At 43.7% G+C, this 15,590-nt stretch overlaps 1 protein-coding gene across 4 annotated transcripts in view; it reads left to right on the plus strand.

Moving 5' to 3' along the window:
- Positions 1 to 15,590, plus strand: part of ATP8A2 (ATPase phospholipid transporting 8A2) — a 564,338-nt gene that overhangs the window by 379,404 nt on the left and 169,344 nt on the right. For all 4 annotated transcript variants that reach the window (XM_061629581.1, XM_061629578.1, XM_061629580.1 and 1 more), the window contains exon 28: positions 9,237 to 9,311. In XM_061629581.1, the coding sequence (XP_061485565.1) occupies positions 9,237 to 9,311 (75 nt within the window). The remainder of the gene's footprint in view (positions 1 to 9,236; positions 9,312 to 15,590) is intronic.

The raw sequence follows: 15,590 nt of genomic DNA on the forward strand, positions 1-15,590 counted from the left end.
CCTGATGCTTGTCATGTCCCCTGGTTCAGGGTCCAGCCTGAGCCTGTGGATGATGACATGGAAGGTAGGAAGGTGACCAAATCACCACACTCATGGGGCAGCACAGCAGACCCTTAAGGATTACCTGGCAGCAACCCAAGGTTGTGATGAGGAGCCCCAGGAAGAAAAGGCCCAGCCCCTGCCTACCACCTTAAGCCCTCTGATGCCTCCCTTGAGACAACATTTCCCTTGGAGTAATCCACCCAAAGGGCTTCCCTAATGTTCTTACTTGTTGGTATGGGTGGTGGCCTGACACGATTCCAGCCAATCTAGTTTGAAGCGAGGGTGTAGGCAGGCTGCCAGAAGAAGCCTCTTGTCCTCCCAGGTAGCTGCAAACCGCTTTCTTAAGGCTTCGCGTACACCTCTCAGCAGCTGAAAACAGTATGTGTACCTCTCAGGTTTGTTTTCCAGTCCTTCTAACTTGCAGTCCACATTGCAGAGCGTTGGTAGCAAATACCCCATGAACATGCCGTTCTCCCGTTGCAGGATATCTAGGGACTGGGCTAGTGGCTCCATAATCTCTGTGTATTCCTGTACCACTTCAATCTCAGCAGCTGTGATCCTGGACAAGGAGCAGCGGTCCATTATGGCATGCATTTTTAGTGGCACAGTTGACAGGAGCTCATGTAGTTGCTTCAACGCATCAAAGGTGGAATTCCACCTGGTCTTATTCGGTACCTTCAGATACACACCACATTGCGCACGGATATACTCAGCAATCTGTGCTGACTGGTTCTGCTTGGACCACAACTTGCTGCACTTTCCCATCAAGGAATGAAACTGTTTCTTGAAAGGACCAAGAAGACTACTTTTGGAGGAGTCAGAAAGCATGGCCTCTATGTCTTGTGTTGCCACAAGGTTGAGGGTGTGGCTAGCACATCTCTGGTGTGGTGGTAAAACAAAATCCTCTCCTGAGTCTGCAGCTTCTTCCTCTGCCTCAGGTCCTGTGTCCAGGATCTCACAGATAGGCACAAACTCCACCTCAGCCGCCTCCTCCTCCTGGTTATCACCATCATCGTCACTGGTGCCTGCAGCTTCCACTGGTTCTTTGGCCATGAAAACTCTGAACGCTTTCACAAAGTTGGAGCCATTGTCTGTAGTAGTGCACATAACTTTGTTGTGGATCCTGTACTGCACATGTACATCATGCAGTGCTTTTGAAAGAACATCATATGTATGGCGCCCCTTCAGACGCTTACAAGCCAAGGCCCTGACCTCACGTTTCAGGGTAGTTGGGTTGATCCAGTGGGCTGTTACCCCAAAGTAACTCTTCTTGCCATTGGTCCAACAATCTGCAGTGGTTGCTATATATGCCACAGCACCCATTCGGTTTGCAAGAGTTTCTCTCATGAGGCATGCTCTCTTCTCAATTCTGTCTCTCAGAGTCTTGGCACATATGATGGTGAGATCTTTGGGGAGTCCAATGCGAACCAGATTAATGAATGATGGTTTGTCCACAGTCTGAAGTGGTAATGTCTCCTCTACAATGAAATCAATGATTCTCCTGTCGAGATTGCTCTGGGTGACAGGCTCCCTGCCAGATCCCCACCTCTCAAGGGTTGTCTGCTGCTGCTTCAGCATTTTGGGAGGAGGGGTGTCATGCATTGGTTCAGGAAGGCCACGTCTCCTTGTCTTTATTGCTTCTTCAATTGCTCTCAGCTTCTCAGGGTGTGCCCTCTGAGGAAGAAGAACAAAGCATGAATCCAAGAAAAAATGGAAGAGGAACTTCACAATTTAAACATAAATAGACAATGGACACTCTTTGAGGACCAGCATGACAAAGGCTTACCTCAAAATGTTTCTTCACATTGGATGAGGAGGAAACAGCTGATCTCAGATTTTTGATCCTTGGAAGGCAGTAATTGCATCGTACAACAACATTTTCCCCACTCTGGCTCACAAATGTAGAAGCTTTCTCAAAGCCAAACCATGGTACTTGCTGTTCTGCAGATGTGGCTGTGGGCAACTGGCACTGCTTCATGCCCTCCTCCTCCTCGTGCACAGGGCCCCCTTTCTGAACCTCACTTTCTAGTTTTGCCTCCTCAGGATCAACAAGCTGTGACTCAAGTGGCCGCACTAACTGACTGCTGCTCTCAGCAGCAAAACCTGCAACAGGCGTCTCTGTAATAAACAAGAGATAATGCTCCTATATGGGTGAACTTCAGCTGTGATGTGCCCCCATCTCTTCCCCATGCTGCAAGATCCCCCAGTCAGAGTGGAAGTAAGCAGGTCGATAGCACAATTAAAAGAGATCCTATTTGCATCATTTTTGCTCACTGAATAACCCTGCCTGGGCCAGTCTAACCTACTATCTCACAGGGTTGTTGTGAGAACAAAATGAGACTAGGGTTCAAATCCCCACATAGCCATGAAGCTCACTGGGTGACCTTGGGCCAGTCACTGCCTCTCAGCCTCATGAAAACCCTATTCATAGGGTCACCATAAGTTGGAATCAACTTGAAGGCGGTACATATATTTTTTATTTTGAATATGATGATTATGATAATAAATATGCAGCATTTCAAATTAATTCTGTATGAGAAGCATTCCATGCCAAGCTTGGAAAACCAAGGATGAGGTATAAAATGTAGACAAAAATACTTTTGACAAAATGCCGTTTATCTTTTATATCTGTATCTATAATTAGCAATACAGCTGAATGATGTATGTAAAGTATTTTTTCTTTCCCTTTTCTTTTTATTAATATTTTAGTACTACTGCTAAAGTTCTGATGAAAGGATAAAGCATTCATTAGCCAAATTCAAATGATTAGAACACATCACATAAATTCCACTGAAGTTGGAGATTTTGCCATAGAAAATGAAAAAACATATAACCTATGATAGCCCAATAGACAATCAGAACTAATATAAAACCCTATTGCTTCTCATTTGCAAATCTTGCAAGATCTAAGGTAACTCTAGATCATGTGAGTTCAGGTGATGCATGTTATGTACATTTGTATAGATATTAGCAGAGATTGTCAACAGTCTATCTCTCTCTGGGACTGGGAATCTCTCTCTCACAGAACATGAGTTTGAGAGCTGGGGGACTGAGAGGAGGAGCTGCAAGGACCCTACTTCTCACCTCATCTCTGCCAAGAACAAAAAAATCAGCCTTAAGCCATTTATTATACGCCTAATGATTTTTTATTATTATTATTATTATTACTGAGACAGTTTTTGTCCCACATACAATTCAGTCTTGTGATTAAACAGGACAAAAATACAAATAAAAAGAAAGATGGAGTTCAAATAAATATACAATAAAAAGCTAGCCGGCATTTTAAAAGGCAGGAGTGCTCTGTCTGGATAAATACAGCACACAGGTATGCATAGGAACAAGGGGGAGAGTTCAAAAAGGGGGGGAAGGAAGAGAAGTAGGCCAGAGCTTGGAAAAGTTACTTTTTTGAACTACAGCTCCCATCAGCCTAATCCAGTTGCCATGTTGCCTAGGGCTGATGGGAGTTGTAGTTCAAAAAAGTAACTTTTCCAAGCTCTGAGTAAGCCGAAGTTTCAGAAGTGCCTTGTGATTGATGGGGCGGCAGCAAGGCAAGGAGAGGCAGTGGGAGGGGCAGATGGGGCCACGGGGGGGTGGGGGGACAAAAATGCTGCGGGGGCAGAAGGGGCCGTGGGGGGGCACACACACAAATCATCATCACTCACCTCCACAGCTCTTCGCCATTCTGCTGCTGCCTTCTCCTCCATTGTCCTTGCCCTGGCTTTTTCCTCCGGTGTCCATTTTTTCCTCTCAGACGCTAGCAGGCCCTGCCTATTCACCTCTTCCCTCGTGCCTCCTAACACAGATCACGAGGGAAGAGAGAGTCTGTGCAGAGGTCCAATCAGTGTGAGGCACATGTCTTGTGTTAACCAATCACAGCCAGGAGCTGACTTCCCCTTGTTCCCGCCCCCAAGTAACATCCAACCTAACGTGGAAACGTTAAAGTTGCAGCTGAAAAGTAGGGAATTACTAGTCATTCCGTTACTTGCCAAATGTAATGGAATTACCCACTCGTTATTTAAAATTGTAACTAATTACAAGTAACTCGTTAAAAATAACGAGTTACTTCCAAGCTCTGAAGAGGGCAATGTTTTGAAAACTCCCAATATGAAGCTTTAATCCAATAACTGCTTTTCAGGGAGTAAAGCTGCAGTGCTGATCCCACATATCCAGAGTAAACCCCACTGAATTCAATAGGACTTACTTTTGAGTAGAAATGGTTAGGATTGTGCTGTATATTAATGGGACTTTTGAGTGAACATAGCAAAAGATTGTGCTTGTGTTGTAAATTTTTCTCTCTTCCTCCAATCCTACTTTTTAACGCAATTAGGCAGGGCTTACATAGGTATCACTGCTTTTATTATGTAGGAAACTAATACTGATTTTATTTTTTAAAAAATTCTGAAATGACCAACCAGTTTTGACAATAAACTATTATATGGGATCTATGTATTTTTACATCTCCAGTGTTTGTGTGTATATGTAGTCTTCCCAACAACCCTGTGAGGTAGAGTTGGTGATTGGACACCAAGGCAGCTCACAAGAAGAAACAAATCCCTTTAAAATCCCATAAAAACAAGTATAAAGAGTTGCAAAACAGCTTAAAGTGGCATGATTCTGAATTTTCGGTTGGGTGAGTGAAGTTCCTTATCACTTGAGGTTGATGTTCTGTGCATGCTTCCTTGTTTGTGTAAGCCCCATTGAATACATTGGGACTTGCATCTGAGTAAACAATCATAGGATTGCACTATAAATATCTTTATGGGTTGTATAGATAATAAACATCTTGACAGTCATGCTTATATAAATATTTTTTCATCCTGTCCCAATAAGTGTATGATTTCACACTATGGTTATAGATTATTACTTCCTCAACATTAAGTGTGCCCTTCTTCCTTGGGGTGGTCCTGATTCCCCTCTGTTGTTTTCATCCTGAGGGGCAGATTAGGCTGAGAGATGGTGAGTAGTTCATGGTCACCCAGTAATCTTTATAGCTGATTTCCATTTTAAAAAAATAATTAAAACAATTTACATGCTGGCAAAGGTTATTAAGTAGATCCACACAATACATTTAAAGCACATCCAACTCACATTTAAAGCACATGACTTCCCTTAAAGAATCCTGGGAAGTGTAGTTTCCCCCTCACAGTTATAGTTTCCACCACCCTTAACAAACTACAGTTCCCATGATTCTGTGGTGGGATTCATGGGCTTCAAATGTGTGTTGATTGTGCTTTAAATGAATGGTGTGGATCTGCCCTAGGTATTATGTGCATTCATTAGTGAATTGAAAAGAACAATTTTAAAATATAATTTTTTAAAATGGGGAAAGGCTGTAGCTCAGTAACAGGGCATATGCTTTGCATGCAAAGGTCCAAATTTCAATTTCTGGAAAAGACTATTGCCTGGAATCCTGTAGAGCCAATGCTAATCCATGTGATCAGTACTGAGCTAGATTGTATCAAATGGCCTGAGTTGGTATAAGGTAGATTCCTTTGTTCTTAAAAAGTAGGAAGAGACTCAAGGGCCACAGTGACTCCAAAATGTATTTATGTATTTTATTTACTATATACCACTTTACTGTAAAAAATCTCAAAACGGTTTACAGAAGGAATTAAAACAATAACATTATTGGCAAAAACAGTTAAAGACATTCAAAATAATATTCAAAATATTCTTAATAATAAAGCCAACAATGTGTTAAAAACAGATAAAAAACAAAATAGCTTCTACATGTCTGGGTAGGCTTGCCTAAACAAAAATGTTTTTAGCAGGTGCTGGAAAGAGTACAATGAATGTGTCTGCCTAATATCAATAGGCAGGGAGTTCCAAAGCATAGGTGCTCCCACACTAAAGGATCAATTCCTTACAAGAGCAGAACTATGCGGCATCCATAACATGGAAAGCACATACTCATAGGAATTTTGGAGCAGCCATGTTAAAAGGCAGGAGCAGGGCATTCCAGGCAGGGTGTTGCCAACCCTGCTTGGATATGGATATCTGTGCAGAGGATCCCTAGTCAAGCTTGACCAACAGTGCAAACCAAACCATATATACTCAGAAGTAAGTCCTATTGAGTTCTATGGGGCTTAGTAAGTGTGTTTAGAATTACAGCCTTCAGGAGTATCCATCTTTACTCCTGAGTGCTCCCATCTAACGTCTCCACAACACAACCTTCTTCCTACAGTGGCCTTCTGGTGACTGGACTGGCCTGAGAGCACTTAAACCCTTCTTGCCAGAAGCAAGTAGGCAAGATTAAATGTTCCCTACATCTTTTAGCTAAGATTTCTATATTAATTTCCAATCAGAGAAATGTTTTTGTTTGAATTATATGCTCCAAGCAACTGTGGGTGATGCTTAATGTATCATGCTTAATGACATCCCCACTGCCCCGTGACATCACTAGGGCCCACCCCAGGGTTTGGGATACTTCTGTCCTGGCAACCCTAATTGGTAGTTTATGGTCTGAAACTCTGCATATCTGCCATTTTTCTATATTACAGCATAATTGTGACAGCTTTGTCCCATATTGAAAAAGAATGTCATACATGTATCCTAGTGTAAGTACTGAAAACTCAATTCTCACTGTGTTTCATTTTCACTTGTACAGAACTTGCCGAAAGCAACCGAAGTAATATTTGCATTTTGAAATACCAGTTGCTTCATTTTTTTATCCTCTTTTTTTGTTTCTTTGTTTGGGACTATCTATGTAGTAGCTCCCTTGAAGTGAGTGGGTTTGATTATCCAGTGGAGGATTATTTCTATAAAAGATACTTCTCCAAGGTTGGATGTGGTTTCAAAAGATTTTGATTTTGCCCATAAAATTCCCAACAGCACCTGCAAATGATAAAAACGAGTTCAAGACACTCAGTAAAATGTTACAAGTGATGTTTGTATAGGAAAGCCAGATTCCATTTTTTTTTCTATGGGAGGATCATGTTTGGAAGAGTCAGAAACATCTCCCAGCAACTTTCTGTAAAATTGACAGTGCAGCAGCATAAATCATTCAGCAAAGTGTTTTTTAAAAAGTACTGAATAGGCCAGTATCGTCTAAGATAGAAGGCAGGGGGAAGAATTATAAAACAATTCCATAATACCTGGTTGGGGGTGGAGGAAGAGATGGAACAAAATGGCAGATGAAAATCAGTATAAAGGTAGCAGAATCTGTGCTTTCCAGTACAATGCAAAGTGTTGGTCCTAAAGACTGCAATCTAAAGGCAGTTTGTGTGCCATATCCAACGTTCTGAGGGTTTTCACTGGCAGGGCAGACGTAATAGAAGAGGAGTGATAAAAGAGAAATGGTCTTGTACTCTGGTTGGGCTACAACCTGAGAGACCAGGGTTCGAATCCCCACATAGCCACAAAGCTCACTGGGTGACCTTGGGCCAGTCACTGCCTCTCAGAGGGAGGCAATGGTAAACCCCCACTGAATACTGCTTACCACGAAAACCCTATTCATAAGGTCGCCATAAGTCGGAATCGACTTGAAGGCAGACAATTTACATTTTTACTCTTCCATCCTTTTCCAGCCAGTTTTTTTAAAAATAAAAATCCCTGGGAGGGAAAGAAAAGAGATTGTTTTATGCCAGTTCCTGGACTGCAACTATCTAAAGATGTGCAAGTGAAAGCCTCCATGTTTATTACTAAAACACCATGCTGAATTCCATCTGAGGCTCACAAGGCCTTATCCATGGAAGTAGTTTCTTGACTGTACAATCCACGCACCAAGTCTAAATTACAAAGGCATACAGAGAGCTATTCTTCACAGCTGATCGTCAGCTGTGGAACTCTGTTTCCTTATAGATTTCCCACAAGCAGGATATTATATAGGTTTATAATACAGCGGTCAAGATCCAAAGAACTATGAAACTAATTTTGTGAGCCCAATGGGCTCCACAGTGCTATCTTAAAACGCGTCCACTCAGGTTGCCCTGTGTTCAATAAAACTTTCTCCGAGGTAACCATGCCTAGGATTTCCACCCTTAGACTTGTTTTACCCTGAGCTCCCCATCCTGCCTGGCAGACTACTTTTGAACTGTGGAGTTTGAAAAGCTTTCCAAAGTGTGGAGGTGGATGGGGTCCACCGGGTGACCCCATGAAATTCTTTCAAACCTAAATCTTTTTTAAAAAAATGTATTCTATTTTGTAGCATTTTTAAATTTGTGTTTTGCTTTGCTTTTCAGCTGTTATGGCCAATTTGCAGTCTGAGTAGGAGGACAGAACTTGTAATAAATGAACTGTAGGGTGTAGCAGTCTCTTGTGTTCTTCGTACAATTATTCCGGTGTATGTGGGTTTTGTGTATACCTTCCAAGTGATTGAAAGAGATTAGCGTCTAGCGTTGAGGAGGACTGGGACTGGCTTTGGCCTTGGTCCAGAAACTCCAGCTGGTGCAACATGCTGCATCTAGACTGTTGATGGGAACTCACTGCCGCCAGCACATAACACTGGTGCTTAAAAGCTTGCACTGGCTGCCCATATGTTACCGGACTAAGTTAAAGGTTCTTGTATTAATTGACAAAGCGCTTAATATCTTGGGTCCAGGATACCTGAAGGGCTGCCTGATCCTTTTTATCCCACCCCAGTGACTGAGATTTTGAGGGGAATCTCTGTTAGTGGTCCCCATAGCTCAGATACACAGCTCATATCCACCAGAAGCGGTGCATTCAGTATTGTGGACCCAATTTTGTGGGGCTCCCTCCCAGCTGAGGTTAGGCAGGCCCCATCTCCCTGCTGAACGTCAGGTGCCTGACAAAGACCTGCCCTTTTCAGCATTTTAAGGAAGCTTTCTGTTTCTATTTTATTCATTGCATGATTTTTAACTTACTTACTTTCTTACTTATTTATATCCCACCCTTCCTCTCAGTAGAGAGTATGTACACTGACTTAGATAATTAAGCAGTATACAAATATGATAGGTAGATAGATAGAATGTGCCAGCACCGAAGGATCTTCATTACTGGTGTTCAAGAGATTTGTTATTTTATTATAGTTATGCAAATTCTACAGATTGCCTTACATCACTCCAGCAGTGTTGCTCTATTTAAAAGAGAACAACTGCAAACACTTATTTTTAGAACCTATCCAGCAGCTGTCTCGAGATGATGTCTGCATTCCACATTCTCCTCTTCTTCAATGCATAGAAGAAACATTTGCGTCACATTGATCTAAAGCCCTGTGTAACTTTCTTCTATTTCAGCTTTGGTTTGCATTCGTTAATGGATTTTCTGGGCAGATTTTATTTGAGCGGTGGTGCATTGGCCTCTACAATGTGGTAAGTATCCCACGTCTCAGCTTGATAACATGCAGAGCCCGGATGGCATTCCATTGCTGTTTATGTCTATGCAGTTTATCTCAGCTAATCATCTGTGTATGCATTACAAGGTATTTTGGGGGGCTGTTCGTGCTTTGCCATAGATTTGAGGACAAAAAAAATTAACTTCTAATCTGGAGCAATGCCTTGAAAATAATAGCCCAACACTAGTCTGCAAAACTTATGACCCACCAAGCTTGGCAGTCACTTGACAGTCCCTCTTGGAACAGCAAAAAGAGGATGTTATATTGAGCCTGTGATGATTCAGTATGAATTGCTGATGGGTTGTGTTTGACTAGTTGGGTCATGCTTATCTTACAAGGCTGGGGTTGCTATGGGTACCAGTGTGCCCACCAGTACCTCCTATAAAACACATTTATTTATTTTATTTATTTATTGCTCTTGTATACCGCCCCATAGCCGAAGCTCTCTGGGCGGTTTACAGCAATCAAAAACATTAAAACAAATATACAATTTAAAACACATATTTTAAAAACAATTTAAAACACAATTTTAAATTTAAAACAATATAAAAACAATATAAAACACATGCTAAAATGCCTGGGAGAAGAGGGAAGTCTTGAACTGGCGCCGAAAAGATAACAGTGTTGGCGCCAGGCGCACCTCATCATAGTAATAATTCCATAATTTGGGGGCCACCACTGAGAAGGCCCTCTCCCTTGTTGCCACCCTCCGAGCTTCCCTTGGAGTAGGCACCCGGAGGAGGGCCTTTGATCTTGACCGTAGTGTACGGGTGGGTTCGTATCGGGAGAGGCGTTCCATCAGGTATTGTGGTCCCAAGCTGTGTAAGGCTTTATAGGTCAAAACCAGCACCTTGAATCGAGCTCGGAAACATACAGGCAGCCAATGCAAGCGGGCCACAATCAGTTTTATATGTTCGGACTGTCTGGTCCCTGTTACCAATCTGGCCGCTGCATTTTGCACAAGCTTCAGTTTCTGAACTGTCTTCAAAGGTAGCCCCACATAGAGTGCATTGCAGTAATCTAATTTGGAGGTTACCAGAGCATGGACAACTGAAGCCAGGTTATCCCTGTCCAGATAGGGACATAGTTGGGCCACCAACCAAAGTTGGTAGAAGGCACTCCGTGCCACCAAGGCTACCTGAGCCTCAAGTGACAGAGATGGTTCTAGGAGAACCCCCAAGCTACAAACCTGCTCCTTCAGGGGGAGTGCAACCCCATCCAGGACAGGTTGGACATCCACCATCTGGTCAGAAGAACCACCCACTAGCAGCATCTCAGTCTTGTCTGGATTGAGCCTCAGTTTATTAGCCCTCATCCAGTCCATTGTCGCAGCCAGGCACCAGTTCAGCACATTGACAGCCTCACCTGAAGAAGATGAAAAGGAGAAATAGAGCTGTGTGTCATCAGCATACTGATGGCAACACACTCCAAAGCTCCGGATGACCGCACCCAACAGTTTCATGTAGGAACCCCATACTGGAGAGTCCAGGGTGCTGAGCAATGTTCCCCAAGCACCACCTTCTGGAGGCGACCTGCCAAGTAGGAGTGGAACCACCACAATGCAGTACCTCCCAACTCAGCAAGTCTTCCCAGAAGGATACCATGGTCGATGGAATCGAAAGCCGCTGAGAGATCAAGGAGAATCAACAGAGTCACACTCCCCCTGTCTCTCTCCCGACAAAGGTCATCATACAGGGCGACCAAGGCTGTTTCCGTGCCAAAACCAGGCCTGAAACCTGACTGAAATGGATCCAAATAATCAGTCTCATTCAAGAGTGTCTGGAGCTGGCCTGCAACCACTCGTTCCAGGACCTTGCCCAGGAATGGAACATTTGCTAACGGCCTATAGTTATTAAGATTTTCTGGGTCCAGGGAGGGTCTCTTCAGGAGTGGTCTCACTACTGCCTCCTTCAGGCAGCCAGGGACCACCACCTCTCACAGAGAGGCATGAATCACTTCCCTGGCCCAGCCGGCTGTTCCATCCCTGCTAGCTTTTATTAGCCAAGAAGGGCAAGGATCCAGCACAGAAGTGGTTGCACGAACCTGTCCAAGCACCTTGTCAATGTCCTCAAGCTGCACCAACTGAAACTCATCCAAGAAATTGGGACAAGGCTGTGCTCTGGATACCTCGCTTGATTCATCTGTTATAACACTGGAGTCTAAGTCCTGGCGCATGCTAAAGATTTTATCCTGGAAGTGCCTAGCAAATTCATTACAGTGGGCCTCAGATGGTTCTACCATGTCCCTGGGGCCAGAGTGTAATAGCCCCCAGACAATTCTGAAGAGCTCCGCTGGGCAGCGGAGTGATGATTTGATAGTGGCAGCAAAATATTGTTTTTTTGCTGCCCTCGCTGCCCCTAAATACAGCTTACCATAGGCACTTACCAGTGTGTAATTGCATCCACTAGGAATTCGCCTTCATCTGCACTCAAGCCGTCTCCTATATTGTTTCATCGCTCTCAGCTCTGGGGTATACCATGGAGCCGTATGAGCTCTACACAGGAGAGGGCGCTCAGGAGCAATCATGTCAACCGCCCGGGTCATTTCTGTATTCCACAGTTCAACCAGGGTTTCGACAGGAGTGCCAGCCCTATCAGCCGGAAAACTCCCCAGAGCCCTTTGGAAACCATCCAGATCCATTAGTCTGTGGGGGCAGACCAACTTAATAGGTCCCCCACCCTTGCAGAGGGGAAAAGCCGCTGTAAGTCTAAACTTCAGTAAGCAGTGATCTGTCCATGACAGAGGGACTGATGTAAGGCCCCCCACATTCAGATCACCAACTCCATGTCCAGATGCAAAAACCAAATCTAGAATATGCCCTGCTACATGTGTTGGGCCAATGGCATATTTGGACAGTCCCATGGTTGTCATGGAGACCATGAAATCCTGAGCCACCCCGGATAAGGTGGCCTTGGCATTGATGTTGACATCCCCCAGAACCAACAGTCTGGGGGATCTCAACAGTACACCCAAGACCACCTCTGTCAGCTCAGCTAAGGAGTCTGTTGGGCAGTGGGGTGGGCGGTACACCAGCAGAATCCCCAGTCTGTCCCGCTGACCCAACATAAGGTGCAAACACTCCAGACCAGTAGTCACATGGACAGGGTGCCTGCAGAGGAAGATGGAGCTCCTATAGACCACAGCAACCCCCCCTCCCTGGCCCTCAGGTCTACCCTGATGCTGGACCAGGTACCCTGGTGGACATAGCTGGGAAAGACTGACTCCTCCCTGCTCACCCACCCAGGTCTCGGTTATACATGCCAGATTGGCTGCCTCATCCACAATTAAATCGTGAATGAGGGAGATCTTATTATGCACCGATCTGGCGTTTAGCAGCAGCATCTGGAGGCCTGAGAGCTGGCTGATAGGGCAACCAACAAACCTGCAGGTTTGGGGAGGACTGGAACAAGGCACAGCTGTTAACTGCCTGGGCCACGTTCCCCTTACCTGGCAAGTCCTCCTCACAATGCCATATCTCCCTCTACCCGTCACTACACTAATTGGGGGGCCCTCATGTTTCCCCACTTGGCTCTGAATCCTCGCTCCCAGGCACATAATTCAAGACCTACAAAAAGGCAAACAAAACAGGAGCCACCTCAGCCAGCCGGCTTATGTATCCCCTCCAGAGAAGGGACAGGTGGAAAAAATCAGCCACAGCTGGCTGAGTATGTGGGGCCTGGTCCTGCAAGGTGTGGCCCCCGCAGAGCAGAAGTCTAACTGGGAAAGGGTGGTGGTGGTGGCAGCCAAGCAGCAGCAGCAGCAAGCAGGCAGACAGCAGCACCAAATGGCTCTTTCCCTGGAAGGGATGGTGGTGTTCCCCTTCCTCCTGCAGGCACTGGGTCTCATATAAAACACATAAAGGGTCTCAGTAAATATCCCCCCAAACAAATTCCCCAATGCACAAAGCACTGTTTGATCTTACTGCTCAACCTCTCCTTCCTACATCAAACATGTTCCCTTAAACATGCCCACATTTCACTGAAGGCCAGGATTGGATGACCTCCCTTCCATCAGGTCTCAATAGAAGAGAGGTGCAAAGACTTTTTCTGTGTGAGCAGTTGTGTCAGCAACTGAGGTAGATGTCTTTTCCCTTTTTATCAGGTAGGTCCTGTCTCTTTTTCTCCTCTTTTGGATGTGGCAACCACTTTGGGTTTTGCACTGCCTCCCCTGCTGCCATTTTGTGACTGGCATCCATGACACTTTCTCAAAATTCCAGATGTGCCCACTGGCTCAGATAGGTTGGTGACTCCTGTTGCAGAGCAATTCTATGAAGGATGGGAGCAAAGTCCATGGCTAAAATAACCACCACTTCCAAAGTCCTGCAAGACTCATGCCAGGCGGGGGCGGGGGGGGGCAAGTGATTTTTCTCTTTTTCCCTTGCCAGTTCCTCTTTATAAACTTTCCTCCTATTGATCCCAATTGGGGGGAAATGGAAATGGACTGCCTTCAAGTCGATTCCGACTTATGGCGACCCTATGAATATGGTTTTCATGGTAAGCGGTATTCAGAGGGGGTTTATCACTGCCTTCCTCTGAGGCTGAGAGGCAGTGACTGGCCCAAGGTCACCCAGTGAGCTTCATGGCTATGTGGGGATTCGAACCCTGGTCTCCCATGCCATAGTCCAATGGGGGGGATGTAAATAACTGCAGCATGTTTAGGGAAGAAAGGGGCTCTGGGTCCAGTGTATCTCCCCTGATCCATCTCTGACACACCCCAAATACCTTCTTTTTGGCCTTACTGAATTGGCAATGGTGGCAGAATCAGCAGTTGCCTCCAACCACTAACCTCCCACTGACTATGGAGGTTCTCCGTATCTAGTGGTCTTCTAGCATCTTTCTCAGGTTTGCTCTATGAATTTATAATATCTTTCACAACTCAGTTAAAATGTTCATTAGGTTCCACTCTAGTTGATAGTGACATTAACATTCTGTTTCCCTAAGAAAATATATTTTAGTACAGCTTAGCCACTACCTATTAAATAACATTAGCTGGGCCCTCTAGCCCATTACCACTCTTTTGTCCAAATCCCAGGCCCATTCCATCAGATATGCAATCAGAGAGCAAACTCAGAGTAATATACATGCCAGGAATTACATCTCCACTAACTAACGATGCAGTGGAAGATTGCACCATTGTTGTGCTACCATTCTATCAGATCCTTCCGCTCATCTGTTTTCCCTGGTTGCTTAGCAAGCATGACCATAATATTCCCCCACAACAGGTGAGGAAGGAAGGTGAGTTGAAAGAGCAGAGTTTAATAGGGCATTCTCCCAAGTAGATGTGAATAGGATTGCAGTCTGGGAGTAGACCCCATTAAACACTGAATCGGCTTACTTTTGAGTAGCTGTTAATCACCCAATATTTTGTAAAAATGTGTAAAGCACTTTGTTATCACTGTGTTTGACCTGACAACTACCTTACTGTCTTTCACTGGTTATAATAAGAGCTAAATCTCTTTGCCCCAATTAAAATATAAGTAAGTTGTGATGTACAAGTGCCGCAACTAGCTTTTCATGTGCCCTGTGCAAGGTTTTATTTTTGGGCCCCTTAATTTTTTTGGGGGGGGGCACCCGACAGTTGCTTGGACATTTTTGGACTAAGAAAAAAAAATACTATTTTTCACACTGCATGAGTATTGGTAAAAATATTTAAAATCTTAAATCGATAAATCTCAAAAAAATTAAAATCATCAAATCTTCTGAAAATTAAAGAGCTTAAGTATTACAATGATATTTTATATAAATATGTTCCTATATTTATAATTATTTGCATTCGACGTTATCTTTACTTTAATAATAACGATAATTATGAGCTAAGTTTTTGTATGCCTTATAAATTACATTTCACAATCACATACATATTTAATATTTAATTTAATTTATGTACAATATAAATTTAATAAATTAAAATATCTACCCCGGTATAGAATTGTAGCAAAATAATGTAATATACTAATTATTATGTACACCGCCCAGAGAGCCTTTTTGGCTTAGGGCGGTATATAAATAAAATAAAATAAATAAATAAAATAAATAATTATAATTATTATTGAAGAAAACTTCAAAAAACTACATCGCTAAATTCAAATAGATGATTCGCCACCTTAACCTTAAAATATACAAACGTATTTTTGAGATTTTTATTATTTAATAAAGTTTACCTACCTGTTTTCAGAGTAACACATAAACGCAAGAACAAAGTAATTTGTTTGTTATCTAATCACAAGTCGAAGTCAGACTAGTTAACAAACAGCATC

This window comes from Rhineura floridana, chromosome 5 (genome assembly GCF_030035675.1).
Source record: "Rhineura floridana isolate rRhiFlo1 chromosome 5, rRhiFlo1.hap2, whole genome shotgun sequence".
Classification (NCBI taxonomy): Eukaryota; Metazoa; Chordata; class Lepidosauria; order Squamata; family Rhineuridae; genus Rhineura; species Rhineura floridana.